Source organism: Camelus ferus, chromosome 1, assembly GCF_009834535.1.
Source record: "Camelus ferus isolate YT-003-E chromosome 1, BCGSAC_Cfer_1.0, whole genome shotgun sequence".
Lineage (NCBI taxonomy): Eukaryota > Metazoa > Chordata > Mammalia > Artiodactyla > Camelidae > Camelus > Camelus ferus.
In genome coordinates, this window is record NC_045696.1 from 16122367 (window position 1) to 16143664 (window position 21298).

The 21298-nt window shown below is 39.4% G+C and overlaps 1 protein-coding gene across 6 annotated transcripts in view; it reads left to right on the forward strand.

Moving 5' to 3' along the window:
• Positions 1-21298, forward strand: part of APP (amyloid beta precursor protein) — a 259837-nt gene that overhangs the window by 92913 nt on the left and 145626 nt on the right. For all 6 annotated transcript variants that reach the window (XM_032476915.1, XM_032476919.1, XM_032476923.1 and 3 more), the window contains exons 4-5: positions 12967-13079; positions 15007-15200. In XM_032476915.1, coding sequence (XP_032332806.1) covers positions 12967-13079; positions 15007-15200 — 307 coding nt within the window. The remainder of the gene's footprint in view (positions 1-12966; positions 13080-15006; positions 15201-21298) is intronic.

Consider the following 21298-nt stretch of genomic DNA (forward strand, 5'->3'; position numbering starts at 1 on the left):
GAGACTGAGGAGATATATAACGAGAACTTTAAAACTGCAAAGATTAATTTAAAGACTGTAAAAGGCAGGAAGCTAGAAGACCTGAGCAACGTCTCAAATGTTAGGACAGTCTATTAGTTGAGGAAGAACATGGCCTTGAGCATGGTGCTTCCTGAGGATTCAGAGGACTCTGAGTTGGAAGGGAAGGTTGATGGAATGTGTGAGATGACGAAGTGTCTCCTTGAAGAAGTTAGCCCACAGAAGTCTGACATCTTCCAAAGAAGATGTCGTCTTCCAAAGAAGTCTGACATCTTCCAAAGGAAGGTTTTATCTCAAGATGGGCAGGATAATCAGGCTGCCACCTGAGCACTCTCTCCCTCTCCAGCTTATTGTCTGGCTGCCAGAAATAAGTACAAGTGAAAGCATGGTGAGCACCAGGGCATCCCTGTGGTTTACAAGGTGAGGGGACAGGATGACTGTCAAGTCACTGTGGGGTCTGAAGGGGAACATACCACGGCCAAGCAAGAGGGATTGGAGTCCAAGAGTGCCTCTCATAAATCACTGGGATGTAACTGTGAGAGATCAAAACCCAAGCCACCTTACAAAGTAACAGATTCAAGAAAGAGGATATAAAGTTTAGGAAATACCCAGCAGACCTAGAGGAAACAAATTGCCGAGTTCCGGCTACAAGAAGAACTACCTACATATTGCGTTGGCAGAATGGATTAGAACATGTGACCTTCCTTGATTGGAACCACTAAAGTTATACCAACAAACAAGTTAAAAAATGTGATATTGTAAAGCCTTTGGAATTATAAGTTGTAAAACAGCAGTAAATTGTATACGGAAAAAAAAAAGTTCAATGTTGATTCTATTCCCTTCTCTTGCTTCCACGTAAGATAGATTTGGACCCAATGAGGAATTGCTTCTTGTTCTTTGGGTACAGTTCCAGGAGTGGAGGGTCAGTGGGTACTTGATTCTAATGTAGTACATTTGCTAAAAGTGATGCCCTCTCTGTGGGTGTCCAGCAAGGGAATGGAAATGTAGGCTGAAAGGTCCACACTGAGGGGAGAGGAGAGGAGACTGTGGACGCCTTTGGCATGAATGATACATCAGAGTGAGGAGAGGAAGAGCAGAGGGTAGAGGACAGAGTCTTACTTCATAATCAGGATTGTTAAAAGGTGAGTCGGCGAGAGGGAAAGAAAGATTAGCTTAAGATAGAGGATGGGAGACCAAGTGTTCCTAGGAAAGACTGAACTTAAGAAAGAAAGTGATATGGTAGAGAGAGTGGACAACTGACTTGAGGGCTGAGAAGAGCATTTGTTGCTACTGATCTTGAAAGAAGCATTGCAGAAGGCTGTTGAAGCAAGGCTGGATGGTGATGGGTTGGAAAGAGCAAGTCGGAGGCTTGAAAGTGATGGTCCACGACTCTGTTGAGAAGTTTATCTGTGGAAATGCCTTTCCCTGTTTTGATGGTAGCCTACCTCACGCATGGGTTTCTGAGTATGGTATGTGGAAAAAAAACACTGTATATTTTTACCTCTCTGTATAATTTAAGGCTTTGGTAATAACTGGTGGTTCTCTTGCCTCCTCATACATCAGCCTGATTGGTATTTTGTTCGCAATTATGTGGCTTTTTGAAAGCCCCACACTTAACCCTAATTAATTGCATCTTTAAAACCCATCAGGCTATGAATTTTTTAATAAGTCAGAAAGAAAAGAAAGTATCAGGAGAAAGCAGCCAGTGAGGATGTTTGCATTTCCAAGAGACGAAAAAGAGAATTTAGTGGGTTATCTCTGTGATATCGGCTCTTCACCTCATCTCCCAGTGTACAGAAGACAGAACTAGGCTAAAGATAAGTAGGTCTGAAGGAAACCTGACTTAGGTTTCTGCATGTGAATCAATCACACACTCATAAATACAAATTATAGTGTGAGAACTACAAAAAGAGAAATGAGGGAAGAAGTGGCGTTTGCCGGTAATAGGGTTAATGGTCGTAACAAATTGAATAGCCCTCCCAGTGATTAGACGTAAGGTATTGTGATGGCGTATAGAACTGGGTATACAATCTTCTTAGTGTCTTCAGTCTTAGGTTTATTTCTCTGTTTAGACATGTATCTTTGGATTCAGTTTCCCCCATCACCTCAGCCTGTCTACATTCAACTTATTACTCCTTGAACAATAGTACTGATCTTTAAAATTTGATGCTAAGCTGGTATTGCCCAATGGTGACCACTAGCCCTTGTGTGGCTAATGAGCACTTGGAACATTCCAAAGTGGTGTGTGCTGTAAGTGGAATACACACATCAGATATTGGAGAGTTAGTCTGTAGGGGAAAGGAATGTAGACTGTCTTAGTGATAACTCTTTACGTGAATTGCACATTGAAATGCTAAAATTAGGATACAGTGGGTTAAAAAAAGTATGATATAAAATTTACCCATTTCTTTTTAAAGTGGCTGCTAGAAATTTAAAACTACAGATGTGGATCGTGTTATATTTCTGTTGGAAGGGGCTGCTCTAGGCCCTTGGCTGCAGGACTGTGTCTCAGTTCTTTTGTAACCTTAGTGGAACTGGGTACATAGGGGTGTTCAGAATTACTCAGTGGGAGTAGAGATCATTTCTTCAAGCTCAACCAAATTGTGTTAGGTTTTCATTTTTATACTTGTCTCTCATCCTATTTGAACCTCTTTGGCTGGGAGGCATTCCTCGCCTCACCTTTTCGTGTGTGGAAATAACTCCATTTCTTGAGTCATTGTGTTGTCTTCTCCCCTTCTGGCCCCAAATCTAGAATTCTATCTTATTTTGTGATACCTTCTGTGATTAAAGAAGCAAAGACAAAATAGAAGCAACTTGACTTTTAGGGATGTGTGAAAAGGTGGCAGTGCCACCATCACAGGCTTATGGAAGGAAGGCAAGAAAGGTTTGATTATTTTTTCAAAAAAAAAAAAAAAAAAGGGACAAACCAAGCCATTCACAAAAAGACAAGTGTAGTATATGATTTCACTCCCAGGAGGTACCTAGAATGGTCAAGTTCATGAAGACAGGAAGTAGAATGGTGGTGCCAGGGCGACAGGGGTTCCAGTTTTGCAAGATGAGAAGAGTTCTAGGGATGGATTTCAGCACAGTGTGAACACACTTAACGTTTCTGAACTGTACACTTCAAAATGATTAAGATGGTAAATTTTATGTTGTATGTATTTTACCACAATTAAAAAGAAAAAGACAAACCATCCTAAAAAGTGTTTCATAATGCAATAACCTGTAACTTAAAAAAAACCTTAATAAGACTAGTAATAATGGATTATCTTAAGTAGACCCTTGCTACCTGAAGGAACAGCTGAATCCAATCACTTGGGAGCTTGTTAGAAAAGCAGCATCAGTCCCACCCTAGACTCGTCCAATCAGAAACTGCATTTTAACAAGATCCCCAGGTGATTCAGATGCATGTTAAAGCTTGAGGAGCCCTGCCCCAAGCGTCATTTCTGAAAGTGTGGTCCGTGAACCACCTGAATCCGAGTCCCTCTGGGGAGGTGTGTTTTCATGCCCATCCCAGCACACATAGGTCAGGTCCAGGTCTTGGGGCCAGAAGGGGATGGATCTGCAGTCTGATCAAGCATCCCTGGTGACTCCGAAGCACACGTTAGCGTTTGAGAACCTCCTGACCTAGAAAGATTTAATAGCTTTTATTTTCCTAATTCCATCTTTTAACTGATGTTGAAATAATTACAAATAGAAGTAATAAAAAAGGTCCATTATTAATGCAATCAATATGAGTAATAACACAATAAAAAAAGAGGCAACAGAAAAAGCATGTAAAACTTAACTAATCTTGGGTTGGTTGGTGAGGAAGGCATGATTCAGAATATGTGGACTGTTGTAACACTTTGCTGAACTAGTGAGCGTTACAGCAGAGTCAGGAAAGTCCAACCCGCTTCCGTTATTAGCTAGGCAGAAATCAGGCCTAATCTGTAAAGAGGAATTGAATTCTGTGATCAGTGACTGTTACATTTCTAAGACAAGGTTAACGTTGGAAAGCAAAGAATTTCGTTTAGTGTTGACGTATATGGGATTATTCTGAAATTCTGTAAGGTTTTAAAAGAATTTGTATGCCACACATTACACAAATTATTGACAAGGAGAAGATTTGATAAGAAAATCTAAAACCAAGCTTTGTCTAAAATAGAGTGTATTTTACGTGCCATAGACAAGCCCACGTTCGTGAAGATCTTTTTAATGCTGGTTCTTTTCAGTTGACAGTAATTTGATGGAGAGTGTTTGAATGCCAGAATGTTAATGTGGAAGCAGAAAGGTGTGTTCCTATTAAAATGTACTCGCAGACAGTACCTTAAGTTTGAGATTTACAAGAAAATTGAGAGGATAGCCCAGAGCGTTCCCATATAACCCCTCACTCAGTTTCCCGTAACATCAACATCTTATGTTAATGTGGTACATTTGTTACAATTAATAAACCGATCTTGATGCATTATTATTAATAAAGCCTGTACTTTATTCATACTTTATTTGTGTCCTTAGTTTTGACCCACGGTCCTTTCTCTGTTCCAAGAGCCCCTCCGGAACACCACGTGGCATTTACCTGTCAGGTCTCCTCAGCCTCCTCTCGGCCATGACAGTTTCTCACACTTTCCTTTTTGATGACCTTGTCAGTTTGGGGGAGCACTGGTCAAGCATTTTGTTGGATACCCCTCTGTTGGAATTTTCTCATGCACAGCCTGGGGTTCGGTGTTTCGGAAGGAAGAGCACAGAGGTAAAGTGCCCTTTTCAGCCCGTCACCTCAAGGGCACGTCGCATCATTGTGACATGTCACTGTTGTTGGTGACTTTGATCACTGGCTGGGGTGGTGCTGATCTCTTGGAAAGGGAGTCACTATGTGTAGCCTGCATTTCTCCTCAAGGGCAGAGCATCTACAGAGATTATCTGGAATTCTGCCCAGATTTGCCTCTTTCTGCCCATTTACTTATGTATTCAGTCATTTTGATTCATAGATATTTATTTTATATTTTGTGTTTTAATCTAATACTACTTTGTTAATTATTTGTATATATTATTGCTCAAGTTGTTCCAGTTTTGGCCATGGGGAGCTCTTTCCATTGGCTTCTGTGCTTATTTGAAACCCCCTCTCCTTTATTTTTTTTCTCCACAAGATGCTCCAGACTCATCTCATATATTTTCTGCCCCAGTTCTGGAGTTCACTATTTCTCGAAGGAGCTCTGGTTCCTTTTATTGGAGAATAATATTAAAAACTGCAATCTGGGCACCAGGTGTGCTCATTGCTACTGGAATGCCTTTGCTTTTAGGCAGAAAAAAAGCAGAGCCAGCACAGTGAGGCACAGTATTTGTGCGCAGTGCCCACTGTATTGTTTGTATCTATAAATATTTCTATAGCTAATCATCTGTATCTACATTAAGCTAAATACAAGTTCATCCCAATGTCTCCAACCCTCATCTGTTACCATCTGGATCATTCTACCTCCGCCCCTTGCTTATGTGTAAATTCTCAGTCCATCAGTGAGAAACCCGGTGCCACCATCCACCTTCTATTCACACAGTTGTTCAGTTGTGCACTTGCCTGGCAGCCTCAGAATGGTCACTTCACACCATTGTGAGGCTTTGGAAAAGCGGCAATCTTGCTAACAAATGCTTCTTTTGTTCCTATCTTTTCATCATATGTTTTTTGCACTTTTTTCATCATTTTGAGACCAGTGTTAGTCCGATTCTGGGTCAAACTCTTTCTGTCTTGTACTCAATCTGCCATTTGTGAATATATGTGAGACTGGGCCCCATTCACTTGAAAAAAATCAGAGAGAGGGTTTAGGGGAAACTTGTTCTTTTCACTTCTTTTACCTTTTTCTTATCTTGATCCATGTAGTTTCTGCCATCTGGCAAATGGTTCTGATCTCAAAGAGTGCCATCTATCAGTTCTCACTGCTGAGAGTTACTGTGAAATGTTGGACTGATGGCAACAGTCACTTTTTGAAGCAACAAGTAAGCTCAGGTACCTTAGTGTCCTCCTTGAGAACCTGGTAACTAACTACCTACTCTCTGGAGCAAAAGCCATAACAGTTCTATCACCTGAAAAGTTTGTTAAGAAGTATTTTGGTCTCTTCTCTAAGAATCCTTCCCATCTCTCGAACACAAATGCCTCCCAGAAAACTTTCCCAGCCTATTTGTTAACTTGTGAAAATTACAGAATATCAGTGTGTCATGAGCAAATTCAAGAAAAAATGTAGAGGAGGAGTCTGAAATGATAACATTAAAAATTGAGTAACACTTGTCTCCAATTCTCATTCTGATGCGCGTGTCTGTAGCACTGTAGTAAAAAGTTAATAAGCACATGATCTCCTCGTCTGCACGTGCATGAGGAAAGATTAGGAGCATCTTGCCTAATTGTTTTCTGTCCTCTTCAGTGTAAAGCATCTTCAGGCTGTTGGAGTGGAACCAATAAGATCCTTGACCTTCCTTCCTTATGCCCCTCATTTAATCCTTTTGATTCTACCTTCAGACTATACCCAGAATCTTCCTATGCCCACCAGCTTTGCTGCTGTCATCCTGGTCTAAGCCTTGTCATCTCCCAGCTGGATCATTGCAACAGCTCACTCCCTGGTCTTCCTCCTTTCAATCTTGGCTCCTCAGGCAAGAATAAGTCACACAGAAGACTACTCGGAGTCTTCACGTGTTACTCAGAGCACTGGCCAGGGTGTGGGCGATGTTTAAGGCTCCGTGCAGTTCACTCTCACTCCGTCACTCGCTCAATGACTTCCTCTCCATCATTCGTCTCTGACAACACTGGTCCCCGTGCTGTTCTGTACACTCACAAAGTGCGCTCTTGCCTCAGGACCTTTGTACTTGTTCCTTCCGCAAGATCTGGATGGTCTGTTCTCTCACTTCCTCAGGTCTTCACTCACATGTCGTATTTTCAGTGATGCTTTCCCTGACAATTGTTTAAAATTTCACCCCTTCCACCAGAGTCCGCCATCCCTTCATCTGTTTATTACCATCTGACATTCACTTTTACTTTTTTTCTTTATTTTTACCCACTAGCAACTGATTTCATTTCTTCTCTTTAGTCCACTGCTGTATTCTCAGCAGTAAGGAAAAATGGAAGGTAAGCAGTGAAGAGTTAGTACATGAAGGATGGTGAGCATCAAAGGGGTTCAGGAAACTCCCTCACAGCCACGGCCCAAGCCCACTGCAAAAAGTGAGAGCGCTGGTCTCTCACATCCCCGACTTCTACATTCCTGGGGGCTCCGCCCCACCACAGTGAGCATCATTTTTTACTCCCACGTCATAAGCAATACCCAAATGCCATTTTATCTATAGAACTGTAACTGGCTGGTGATAACATAATGAAAATAAAACCCCACTGCCTTCAGTAGGCACATAGTAGGTGATCAGTAAACAATGAAGAGTCACTGTTACAGTTCTCAGTAACTCTGATTATTATTAATAGGAGAAGCATATATGGCTGATGACATGGGTACAGGGGAAAAGATAATAGTAATAATAATAACAGAATAGTTTATTGAGCACCTGTGTTGTGGGCACTGAGTTGAGTGCTTTATGAGTACTAACTCATTTCAGTCTCCCGACTCCACCACTGACTACCTGTGTGACCTACGCTGATTGTGGAACGTCTCAGTCTCACCGCCTTCTCTTACAAAGTGACATCACTGTAGCTGCTTCGGTGTGTGGTTCTGAGTACCACCTGAGAGGGTGTGCCCAAAGCATTAAGGGCAGTGCCAGGCCCAGAGTTCAGAATTACCGGAACTGTTGACATCTGATCTTCAAGAGCCAGACCTGGGTTGCGTCTCATTTCTCACAGTTGGGCAGAGTACAAAGGAGGAGACTGAGGCCATTTTTGCCATTTTCCAGGAACTCCATTGCCAGAACATTCTCTCGCCCCCTTTCCTTTAACGCTTGAGAAACAAGGAAGGGCGGTTACACCTTGGACAGAAATCCAAAGACTTCAGATGTTTCTAGCCAACACTGTGTCGGTCTTTGTGAATTCGCAGAAACATTTATTCATCTGAGATCTGTGTCTTGAAGAACATACGGATGGTTCTGGAATCTCTTAATTCATCTCTTCAAGCCCATGCCGACCCTCAAAAATTCAGCAGTCTCAGTTTTGAGAAGTTTTGCTCTTACGTCTGACTTCCTTTCCTCCCATTTCTATGCCGTGAAGTCACAGACCCTTTGGTTTTAGCTGTTACATTTTCTCCTCTTAATTCTTCTTTTTCCTGAAACTATCTGTCTTTTGAAAAGGAATGTAAAGAAACAGCTGAAAATTGAAAAACAGATTCCTATCTTCAAATTTCATAGTGTGGGAGACTCTGCACCTTGTCTGTTTAACATCCATTCCCAATTCTTCCTTTTGAAAAGAATTCTAGATTTTTTAAATTCATGGTGACAGTGGGCTCAGCCAAAAATACTTACTGCAGATTCTCTTGCAGCTCAGTGTGGCCAAATAACACAGCTCTGGCTTATAGGATGTAGACAGTGGGGAGAGTGTTCCTCCCGTGTAAAACGGCAAAGCTGTCATAGGGATAAAACAAACAGAAAACCTTCTTCCCTTAGTCTGTCCCTCCTGTTTCCCATCTGGAACTTCGATATGAAGTCTTAAGTTTCTGTGGTCATTTTCTGACCGCAGAATGTGATGACAAAAGCCAAGGTGCTATGTGGGAAGTGCGGGCAGACAGGAATCACCTAGTCCCTGAGGGTGTCATTGAACAGCTGCAGCTCAGTACCAGACTTCTTCGGGGGAGAGAAGTAAGACGCGTCTTCAAGCTCCTGTTTGTCATGCGTTCTCCTCTGTGTTTATCATGTGTTCTGTTCAGTGCAGCGGAATTCATTTTTAACTGTTTTATATGGTTTGATAGCTAATTTAAGTCCAGTTTTATTGTCAAATTGACCACATTGTAGATCCTAATGTTAAAAGTATTTTATATCTATAAGTGAGTCTACTTTTATAAAAAGCCAAAGGGAATTAGCCAAATAACCCATTTCGACTGGACTTTTGATGACAGCGAGTTGAGTTCCTGTACTTGGATTGAGAGCCCGGAGACCCAGACTTTCAGGCTAGTTCTGCTGCCAGTTGGCTCCCTGGGTAGGCCCCTTGACCTGGGTGCTTTTCTTCCCATCTGCAAAAGGAGGTAATTTGAGCAAGACAATCCTCTCAAAGACCACCAAAGAGCCGGTGGATTGCTGCCCGCAGAGTCCCGACTGAACTCAGCATTATTCTTCACCTTGCCAAGACTTTTTAGTAGGAAGCCAAGCATGGCTCTTGTTCATTAGCTTTGAAGATTTCCTTTCAATCGGAGTGTGTGTGTATAATATAAATTGTGAATTTTTAAAACAAGAAGCCAGGTTAAATGATTATCAATAAATATGCACAGTGTATATTGAATTTAACCACTAGGTTTAAATGGTGCCAAATTTCCTAAAGTTCAGCATAAACATGAACAGGATTTCTCATTATGATACTTAATTTATTTTGGTCTCTTTCACTTGAATTCTGTTAATTATTTTTTTTTAACCTGAGGATCAAACCGAATAGACAGAAGGCTTGTTTTAAAAATTAAAATATGCATGCTTCTATATGGAAACTCCAAGTATATACTGTCAGATTTTTTAAATTAAAAATCTATTTCTTGGAGCAATTTTAGGTTCATAGCAAAATTGTTTGGAAAGTACAGAGTTCCCTCATGTCCCCTGCCATAGCATAGATTTTTAAGAATAATGATTTAGAATTAAAAAGAGAAAATATAAACCATGTTTGTTTTATTTTTAACCATTCCTCTTGAATTCCTTATCAAAGAAATTTTAAAGATTTTTGTGGTTTCATTGCTTAGAATTTCTGATGTGTAACATGCTAATATGTTCCATCAGTTTTGAAAATAATATAAGCAGGGTTACAAAACCACAGAGTCTTTGCTGAATTTTATTTTAATGTTGGAGAACAATGAGTCTTCTATTTTGCCATTAGTCCTGAGGGACTATTAAATAACCAGTATTATTCCTTTAAAAAAGGAATTCCATTTTAGGGACATACATTTCCTGGCCATGTGCAATGTTAGAAACCTAAGAGCATCTTCACACTACTAAATAAAATGTTATTTTCCAAATTAAACAAAAAATCAAATATCCTTTTATAAATTAACACACAAGAACGCAAGAACTCTTTCAGGACAAAATTGAGAGTATCCGATAGCTTCTCCTGACTGTCTCATAAACTGACTAATAACTTTGGGCCAGGCATTTAATCTTTCCAAATAACTACTTGTAAAATAGAAACACATTTCGTAGTATTTCAGACATTTGTAAATATGGCTTGACTGACCAGAGCTAATAAATCAGGCAGGCGTGTTCAGGCCACTGGTCACTTCTGGCCTCCTGTGGCCTTGAAACTTGGGACGCCTCAGGTGTCAGGTGTTCCTGCTCAGACTGATTGCCTGCCCTGAAAAACCATGAAGAGTCCACTTGGAAAAAGGTGTGTCAGTTTTGGGTGAGGTTACTTTTTTATTTTCCATTCTCCCAACTCATCTGGGTTGTAGTTCAGGTTTTTTGGTAGTTCTATTTTTTGTTCTGTTTTGTAGTATTCTACGTAAAAGAAAAAGGAGAATGTAACATCACTTACGTTGTTATGTTATTTCTTTCCTTATAATTTATATCATACTGTTTCTCTCTGGGGCTAGGTTATAATCTCCTGAAGGTAGGTGGCCTTAGACCTGTTTCTTGGCAGGCATTTCTCACCTGAGAAATGAGGTTTATGTTATAAGAAATGAATCACCCAGCTGTCGTGGAGATGAGATGCAGTGTTGCACATGGAGCCAGTCACTCCGTGGAGGAGGTACCAGGACCCATGGGTTCCTTCCCCACCAAGCACCATCTGCAGCCCTCGGGGCACCGTGTCTCATAATTCTTGTATTCTCTGTAACTCACAGTACAATGCTGTGGGTACCAAGTGTCTCAAAGACTCAAGGAATGACAAGATGAGAGGCTCTTTATCCCCTGCGATTTGCTTAGATTTTTATCTAAATATTATTTATTAAAGTAAATGCTTATAAAAACAAAAACAGGCCAAAAAATAAAATAAACACTTAAATATCATGAGACATCGTGCATGTTTGTGTTAGAAACAGACTAAAGTGTGAACACCTCTATAGAAAGAGAGTTTTAAAGACCCTTTTCTATAAAGGGAATGAAATTTTTTTTTTGTCTTTTCCTTCTTAGGACCATTATCTCTTTCTGTAGCATTTCAGAAAATTTCACGTAGCATACTATGAAAGAAAAAAAGTGTTCTTTGCCAGTGTGTATAAACAACTTGTATTCCTTGCTTATTTGGAGTCGTTGGTTTAAATCTGTTCTTGCATGTCTTGCTTGAAGGATGGCAGTGCCTTACCCAGTGGTCTCCTTGCTTTCATGATCTCATGACGCCGGTCCATCCTTCACTTGATTACAGAGTGTATCTGAAAATCAGACTTGAGAATGTCATTTCAGTTTCAAATATCCTTTGGCCTATCTTGCCTGCAAAGTAGTATCAAAAACCATAGACTCTAAAACTGGAGCCCAACATATTTCTCCAGTCTTATTTACTTTTGAACTTTTTTCCTCCGCTTACCTTGTGTTCCAGCCACAATGGATTTTTACTTCTTCTACAGATAGGATATGCTTTATCCTTTCTTTATTTCTCTCTTTGCACAGAAGTCTCCCTCAGTTTGGAGTGCCTTGCCATCCGTCCATCCATCCATCTATCCATCCATCCATCCAGCCAGCATGGTTATGTTTGCCAGAACTGGGCCAAGAATTAGAGTACAATGTTAAACAAGATAGATACTGTCCTTATATCTTTTATTTAAATTTTTTTGGGGGGAGGGTAATTAGGTTATTTATTTATGATGTATTTCAGCGGAGGTACTGGGGATTGAACCTTGGACCTCGTGCACCTGCTAAGCACACACTACCACTGAGGTATATCTTCCTCCTTGTCCTTACATTGAAATTCCCATTCACCTCCCCCATGGCACCTTGTGCTCATCCGTTTAGACTCATCTCTAGTGTTATTGCTACTTTGAGGTCTTTCCCAGGGCACTCAGGCAGATTTGGTCACTCTGTTGGTCAAGCGCTTTCTTTATCTCTCTTAACAGAAATTTAATTTTTTCATTCATCAAGATACTTATTGCCTACTGTGTGCAGAATCCATGCTGAAAGCTGAGGATACAGTGGTGAGCAAAGTAAATAAAAATTAAGCTCAGAGCTTACACCTTATATTGTAATTATCCAACTTTCACCCTCACAAGAGAGTGCGTTCTTATAGGACTTTATGTAATACTGTTCTACCTACAGTACCAGCAGTGCTAGAAATAACTTACATGATAGTCAATTTTTTTAAATAGCAGATACCTAAGGAGCAGTTTTCATAATTTAATTGAATTAAACTCTATGTGTATTTGTGTGTTATGTATAAATATATAATACACATATGTGCGTATGTAGATTTTGTTTGTTAAGGAAGTAAAAAAAAAAAGTGCTAAATTTTCTACTAGTTTACGAAAATTTTCTACTAGTTTTCTACTAGTAGATTAAAATGTCCAAGAAGGAGGAATGGACAATTATTTGTATTGATTCTTCTCAAATGATCACCCAGGTATGTCAGTCTGTATTTTTTTAACCCTTGTTGCAGTTGAATGGCAGGTTTTTGTAACATTAATTTGCATTCAGAGAGTCATGTTAGTTAAATAACAATTTCATTTAAAACACTTAGGAAATATTTTAACCATCAAGGTAATGTGACAAGGAACTTAAGGAAGCAGGACTCAGTATTCTCAAGGTCCTAGTCTTTCCTGGACTGATTACTTCATCCTTCTCAAAGCTGTACCACTTCTCGGAAGTTCTTTCAGCCCATCTTTCCTTGGGATAAGACCCTGTGATGCAGACGGAATGACATGAAGCTGTTTTCCTCTCTTGCAGTTGGCGAGTTCGTAAGCGATGCCCTCCTCGTTCCCGACAAGTGCAAATTCTTACACCAGGAGAGGATGGATGTTTGTGAAACCCATCTTCACTGGCACACCGTTGCCAAAGAGGTACTAGCCCCTACGTTCTTTCTCCTTTTAAAGTGAAGATTTCCGAGGGACTGTGCACAGTGACATTTTAGAGGATATTTGGCAGCAACAGCTGTGTTGACAAATACTATTTTGAAATTAACATTATTAAAAATAAAAAACTTCATGAATATTTTAAGAGGGTATTTTGAGGCAACAGCTGTGTTGATAAATAAGTTTTTATTATTGTCATAATTTAAAAAACCATCCATGAGTATTAGATTCATTATCTCTGTATTATGTTTTATAAATTAGAAACTATAATCTTATACTCTAGAAACCTTAAAACGTACCTTTTTTCAAATTCTTAATTTACCTCTGGTTTTCTTTTGTCATATACCAAGTTTTTAGAATTTAACCATTTCCCCTATTATCTGTTGGAAAATTATGGTAGGAGAACAGGAAGTAGCTTGTCCAGTACCAACATGAAGTCTACAGTTAGACTCAGTTTCTAAGGTGTGCCATCCAATTTTGTGCTCACCGTGTGGTGCTCCCACCTCAAGTGTTCTACAGTGGGTGAGTCTGTGGCACCAATTCTAATCTTTGCAAACCTCTGCTTTTGGCAAAGCTGATGAGAAACATAAGACAATGAGCATAAAATGTTATTTATTTTGAAATTTGCTATTTTCAAAACTGCTTTGTCCCTTTGATATATTGCAAAGTTTTCCTAGTAAATTTGAATAATTTTCTATGATGAGAGCAGTTTCCTACAATTCGGCTCCCTTATCTAGCTGAGTGGTTCACAAATGGGGTCAGTTTTGCTCCCCACTCCCTTCCCAGGAACATATGTCAATGTCTGGAGACGTTGTTGGCTGTCACATTTGGAAGGGATGGTGTACTGGCATTTGGTGGCTAGAGGTCAAAGGTTCTGCTGAACATTCTTCAGTGTACAGGACTGGTTTTCCTCTCCCCTCGCTCTCAAGAATGATCTGGTTCAAAATGTCAATAGTCCTGAGGTTGAGAACCCCTGATCTAGCTCAATTTAACCATTGTATCATAGCCCAAAGCTGTTAGGCAGAAAACACCACTCAAGATTCAGAATTCATTTTTGCCGTTTATAGAATAATACGTTTTAATTTGCTGTAAAACATTTTCTTTACATAAAAATGTGTTTTGGAGGTTTAAGAGCTTATTGATCTTAAGAAAATGAACTAGATAATTTAAAATCCAGTAACCATCTGATATCCTCATTTTCCATTTTCTCTTGAGTTAAAAAAATTTTTTTTCATTACTCATAGTCAAAATGTCTCTAATTCGTATGAGGTCAATCTACACTCTGTAAAATTTCATTGTTTACCTGTATGCATTGAATTATTAATCATTCCTCTGTCAGTACTGGATGCTTTCAAAGCTTTATGTTAGTCAGGATTTGTGGGAATTTAGCAAATCTCAGGAAAGCAAAATGATAATTACTATATGTTTGGATGCATAGCAGAGGATAATTTCTTCTCTTCCCAGGATTGTTATTTTGTTAGTGAGCCAAGAGAGTTAAAATTTCTAAGATAGGTTCAAGTCAGGGAAGTGGAAGTGAGTTGGGGATACATACATGGAACCATCACTACTTCCCAATATGCTAATGAAGCCAGAAAGCATTGCTTCTCTGATGACTGTTCACACTTCAAGTTTCTTCTACTTCTTAGCTCCCAATTATTTTCTATTCCTATTGTTTTTCTGTTGATTTCTACAGTATAACAACATATTCTTATTAAGTAACAAAGTTAAAAATTAAGGTTACCAAAGTAGTCTGTGCTAAAGAAACTGCTGTCAGTCCACTCAAAAAGCAAATTGATTCTTTCCATTGTGAAGTTGGTTCTTGATATGTTGGGCCTGTGTGTTGTTTAATTGGGGTTTTCTTAAAACGAACACGTCTACTCCAGTACTCTCACTGTCTTCTCCGTATCTTTTGTAGACCTGCAGTGAGAAGAGTACCAACCTGCATGACTATGGCATGCTGCTGCCCTGTGGAATTGACAAGTTCCGGGGGGTGGAGTTTGTATGTTGCCCGCTGGCTGAGGAAAATGACAATATCGATTCAGCAGATGCAGAGGAGGATGACTCGGACGTCTGGTGGGGTGGAGCAGATACCGACTATGCAGATGGAAGGTAAGGTGGCCTTTGTGTTTGCTGTCTTGTAGATGCTGGAACATCTAGCACATAGTTCTGGTTCTTCTCTGAATGTGTCTTTGTAGTTCTCATTTAAAGGATCTCTGCCCACTCCCATCAAAGTTTGCTTTTTTGGGAAAAAAAAAAATCTAACTGTGAAGTCCTGTTCTGGTTATGACCTACCATTTAATTTTAGTATAATTGATCAGCCATCACAGAGTTAATTTTAACTATTTTATTTTAATCTCAAGAGTTGGGATCAAAATTCTACTGATAATGTAGTAGGTCACTGGTAGTTCTACAGAGACCTGAGGTCTCAGTGAGTGACATGGTCTTCTGTTTTGGTCTGTAATTTAGAAAATTTGGGGGGATTTGGGGGTTACTTCATCAGTCATTAGCTAAATCTGATTTTTCATTCAGAAAGGTTTTATTTTGGTTTTTGTGGGTTTTGGGGTTTCGTTTTTGTGGGGATTTTTGTCTTTTGTCATCTTTCCCTTTGTGAGTAAAGTCAGAGGCATTCAGAAATGTTTGCTAGTTTTTTTAACTGTCTTTGGTTTTGTGGTTGTTAAGAAATACATTTTCACCTCTTTTTCTTTGGAATCTTAATCCAAAATAATTTATATATATAATAATTTATAGATTCTTATTTGTAATTAAAGGCAAACATTTATATTCAGGTCATAAAATTATAAAATCAGAATCTTTGGGTTAGAAAGGCCCATCTGATTCAGCCATCAGTTTCCTGCTATCTCATTCCCCAGAGGTGATGACAATGTATCACTTCACTTTTTCCTTCCGTATTGTCTCAGATGTTCCCTAGTGTGACAGATTTCCAAATAGAACATTAACTATGAATTATAAGACTTAGAGATATTATATCAAGTTTTCTGATTTTTACATAGTCAAACACAGATATTTTAATACTATATTTTGTAGAATTTTAAAAATAATTTTACAAAAATACATATATATTTTACAGACATATAAGAATTGATGTACACTGAGGTATCCTTGTCATTTACCAGTTAATAATGCAGGCTTCTCTTTAGTGGCTCTTCCCCAATTTTATCACAACTCTCTTGTTAGCTAAGCTCTTTTGTGTTTCCTCTTAACTCGGTTTAGAAAAATTGGATTCAATGTAGCAGAACATAAAGCTAAACAAACAAATTCTAAAAAAAAAAAAACAAGAGAAAGAAATAAGGGAAAAGTCAACAGTATGCTTACAATACTTCCTTTATGCTTCTAAGAGTTGAAAGTTAAATAGTATAAACTCTCCCTTTCCCAGGGCAGGACACATCAGTAAGAGCAGGATTTGCCTCACTGGGAAAGCTTCTGAGCATTGCGTCCTGGGCCATGGCTGGTCCCCTCACCTGTGTTCCACGTGCCAGGTGTGGAAACGTCCACTGGCGTGGGTTTAATTACCACCTGGTCTAAAAGTTCGAGTTGCCTCGTTCCTGTTGTTTCTATGGCTTTTTCATATTCTTCCTCAATCATATCTGGATTTGAAAGTTTCAGGCTGCCTTCCTGAAAAAATTCTTGTCACCAGAGCTCTTACTACGTGATCCCAAGTATAATCGGCATGAAAAAGGGAAATGTGAGGTTGGGCAGCCAGTTCCTTTCTCCCTGGTCTGTTGGATGCTTGATCACCTCCCATCACTGAATTGATTCCATGTTGAGTAAACAACCCAAATAATGGCAAGAGAACCAAGGAAGTTCCATGGCTGCTGTTAAAATCGTACAGAACTGGCTGTGGACTTGTAATCAAGGTTGGTGACTGGCCACTCATGATTCTGCATATACGAGAGACTTCTGTAGTGAAAAAATGGGTATTTTTGCTTTACTTGAGTGTGACAGGCTTTTGCCAGGTCCTCTTCCCCATTTAACGTATTTTTTGATGTCTTGAAGCACCTACTTTTTATTGAGGGTAGATTTTGATGTGTCTTGATCTTTTCCTCCTACACTCCTTCCAATTTACTAACCTAGTCGAAACCATTATCAACATCATATGGTATGAGACCCTCTCAGTGGCCCTTTCTTTTCCTGCATCCCTTCTCACCAATCCCGGAACGAGATCCACGGGGCTTCCCGCCCCTGCCTCAAGCCCTTCATTTATCACTGTCAGTCAGTAACTCGACCTTCTTTGATATCCATCTCTCTGGTAATACCACTACTATGTGTCTTCTTTGTTACCATCACTAAACTGTAGCACACTAGTGTACTGTTCTTTCACTTTTTTTTTTTTTTAATTATACTGCTTTACCTATTACTAGCCAACTACACAATTTATCATCCAGACCAGATTTGACACTAGGACCACAGTCATTAACTAAAAGACTCAGACAAACCAGGTCATACAATCACCTTACTTATTTCTGTGTTTAGTTACATCACCGTCCAAGATGACATTCAGCTGAAATGCTAGCTGGCTCCCTCCTAGTCGCCTTCATTTATGTGCCACTTCTGCTGTCTGCCACAGCGTCTTCCCTTGGACTCTGTCATCACTTAGAAATACTGCGCCTGTGTGGTTACCAGCTTTGACATTACTCTGTGAATATGATCTTCTGATCTTAGACCTAAAACACTAGTCAGGTCCAACTGACTTCACCCTTCCCTCATAATAATCGCCTCCCCTAAGTAAATAAATAAACTTAATTACCTAATAGTCACCTCCCCAATTCAGGTTTTAGTCCATTATTCCATTGGGGGGTGGGGAATGGTCCTTTCTGACCAGGATGGACCCAAGGATAACTATTTTTATGTATCCATTTGAATTTCTTGGATTTACTGATACCCTTCACATTTTCTAAAGATATTTTCATCAGTCCTCCCTATTTGGGAAAAATTGATTTCTCCCTTGAATTGCTTCTGAATATTCTAAGGTTGATGTAGCATGTCATATCACCCCACCAGTTAATTCCATTTCTTATTCATGCTGTAACATCAGCTGGGAGCATGGTGTTACTAGATACACCTAATTATCACTATTTGATGCCCTGTCACCTTCCACATAGCAGTTGATCCAAGTCAGCTCCATTCTCTTGGTTCCTAGCGTCACTCTCCTTAATGCTCTGTAAGTGACCCCTTCAGTCATCAGTCATCCACTGTGAATTTCTGCATATGGTACCTGGGAGTTGGTAGGTGCTTGGTACATGATTTCTGAATAAATTAATGAATTTTCTTCTCTACCTCAACATCTCTCTTTACCTTCTTCCATTCCTTGGCTTCCCATATTCCCTTTTATGATTATGCACTATCTGAATACTTGATCACCTCCACTTCCTTTCTTGAATTTTTAAAAATGTATTCAAGATTATTTTTTAGAGTAGTTTTGGATTTACAGCAAAACTGGACAGCACGTACAGAGATTTTTCATATACCCCTTCTCCCCCACACATGCATAGCCTTCCCCGTCATCAGCATCCCCCACCAGAGTGGTGTATCTGTTTCAGCTGATTAACCTGCATTAACACATCTTTACCATCCACAGTCCATAGTTTACATTGGGGTTCACTTCTGATGTATATTCTGTGAGTTTGGACAAACATATAATGACATCTATCCATCGTTACAAATGTCATACAGAGTGTTTTCACTAAAACTCCTCTGTGTTCCTCCTATTCATTTCTCCCACCCTCCCAACTCCTGGCAACCACTGATCTTTTTGTTGTCTTCATAGTTTTGCCTTTTCCAGATTATCATATAGTTGGACTCATACAGTGTATAGCCTTGTCTGTTTGGGTTCTTCTACTTACTAATATGCATTTAAGGTTCTTCCATGTCTTTTCAGGCTTGACAGCTTGTTTCTTTTTAGTGATGAGTAATATTTCATTGTCTAGGTATAAAAAGTTTATTTATCCATTCACCTACTGAGGGACATGTTGGTTGTTGCTGAGTTTTGGCAATTATGAGTGAACATCTGTGTGCAGGGTTTTGTGTGAATCTAAATTTTCAGTTCCTTTAGGGTAAATACAAGGGGCTCAGTTGCTGAAGCACATGGTAACAGTATGTTTAGTTTGATTAGAAACCAACAGACTATCTTCCAAGTGGCTGTACCATTTTGCCTTCCCACCAACAGTGAATGAGAGTTCCTGTTGCTCCATTTCACCCCTAGTATTTGGCGTTATCAGTGTTCTGGATCTTGGCCATTCTAACAGATGTGTAACGGTATCTCATTGTTTTGATTTGCATTTCCCTGATGACATATAATGTGGAGTATCTCTTCATGTGCTTATTCTCCCACCCACACAACCCATCCTTTTATTTTCAGTCTCCCTTGACTTTCGCTCCTTCACCTCTACCTGCTGCTGTTTTGCTGAACTGCCACCACCTGAGTTCAGATCATCGTTTATCTCCTGCTTGACTAACTTCTTAACTCCCGACTACATCAGTGCCTCACGTTCTTCTGTTACCCTGGGCATTTTGTGTTCTTAAAGGATTCATTCATACCTTGACTTCTATTCGCATGACTTGGAATTCATTCTACCTGCCCACAAGTCTTTGTTGCTCTCTTCCCAGAGAATTCTCCACGCCTTAGTAATGTTTCTGTTGTGCATTTTCGATCCTGTTAACACTGGTGGGAAATAGTTGATGGTTCCTGCAGCCTATAGAAAAGTCCAGATTCCTAGGCAGGGCATTTAGAACTCTTATTCCATGGCCCTAGCCTGCATTTCAGCCTTGCACATATGCCTCACCTTGTCTACTGAAACCCCCAAACCCTTGGCCATTTCTTTCTCTCTTTTGTTCTCACCTCTCTGCCCCTTTTGAAAATGTATTTCCATTTTTGTCAAATGGTGTTAAGGAACCACCAAGATATTTGTCAGTTCTAAAGTGCTGTATCTTGTCAGGACCTGTAAAATCTTATGTAATTTTTACCGTTCACCAGAAAAGGTACGTCTTTTACAAGTCTTCTCTGACTACCCCTTGAAATACTTCACTTTCCTCTCCTGCCCTTGCTTTTCGTCTGTATTCTTTTATTTATACTATGACTTATTTTCCAATTAACTGTAGCCATTTCTCCTTTTTTGTGCTAGAATTCAAACTAGCATGGATATGTTTCATTAGTCTTCAAGAAATATTGGCCAAATTGAATTTTTTATTTGAGAAAAAAATTCTAAAGCTTTTGGTAAAGACTATGTGATCCATAAATGGATGTTACAGAATCTCTTGTGTTTTAGCTCAGATCTATCCCATAGAAATAAAATGTGAGCCACATAATGTATTTTGTAATTCTTTTTGTTTGTTTGTTTGTTTTGTTTTGTTGGGTTTTTTTAGGGGCTGCAGGGAGCAGGGTAGTGATTAGGTTTACTTATTTATTTAATGGAGGTACTGGGGATGAACCCAGGACCTCGTGCCTGCTACGTATGCAGTCTACCACTGAACTATACCCTCCCCACGTAATGTATTTTTTTACACTTTCTAATAGCCACTTTTAAAATAGTAGAAAGAAACAGGTGAATTAATTTTAACAACATTTTTATTTAATTGATTTAATTAAAATAACAATTGTTTTAATTAAAATTTAATTTACTTAATATATTCAAGGTATTATTATTTCAATGTGTAACCAATATGAAAAGTTACCAGTGACATATTTCGCGAATCTTTCATTTGTTTCTTTCATCCAAGGCCTTCAGAGCTAGCACATACTTTACACTTATGGGCAGCTCATTCTCACTTGCCACATTTCAAGTGCTCAGTAGTCACACGTGGCTGGTCATGGTATTAGACACTGTAGATACTTAAATTTTCTAATCACTTTATTTTCCATTCAAATGAAAGGTTTATGTATGTAGTAATATATAATTCTAAGGTTGAGCTCTGAATTTTTACTGTTTTTGTAAAAAGTGTTGATGTTTTTAAGATTTAAAAGAATTGTTTTGAACTCATTGTAACTAGGATATCAGGTCACTTGCATCACTTCATTTTGGACCGTGTTTTTCTGTCAGCCCTGCAGGCAGGCATGCCTTCACGCTCGTCTGGCAAAGCCTGGAGGGCAAAGGGAGAGAGGTAATGCATCACTGACCCACACACTGGCTGGGCTTCTACCAGCTGGCGGCTGCCTAGTTCCGGGCTCCAGCCCTCCTGTGATACTTGAAATG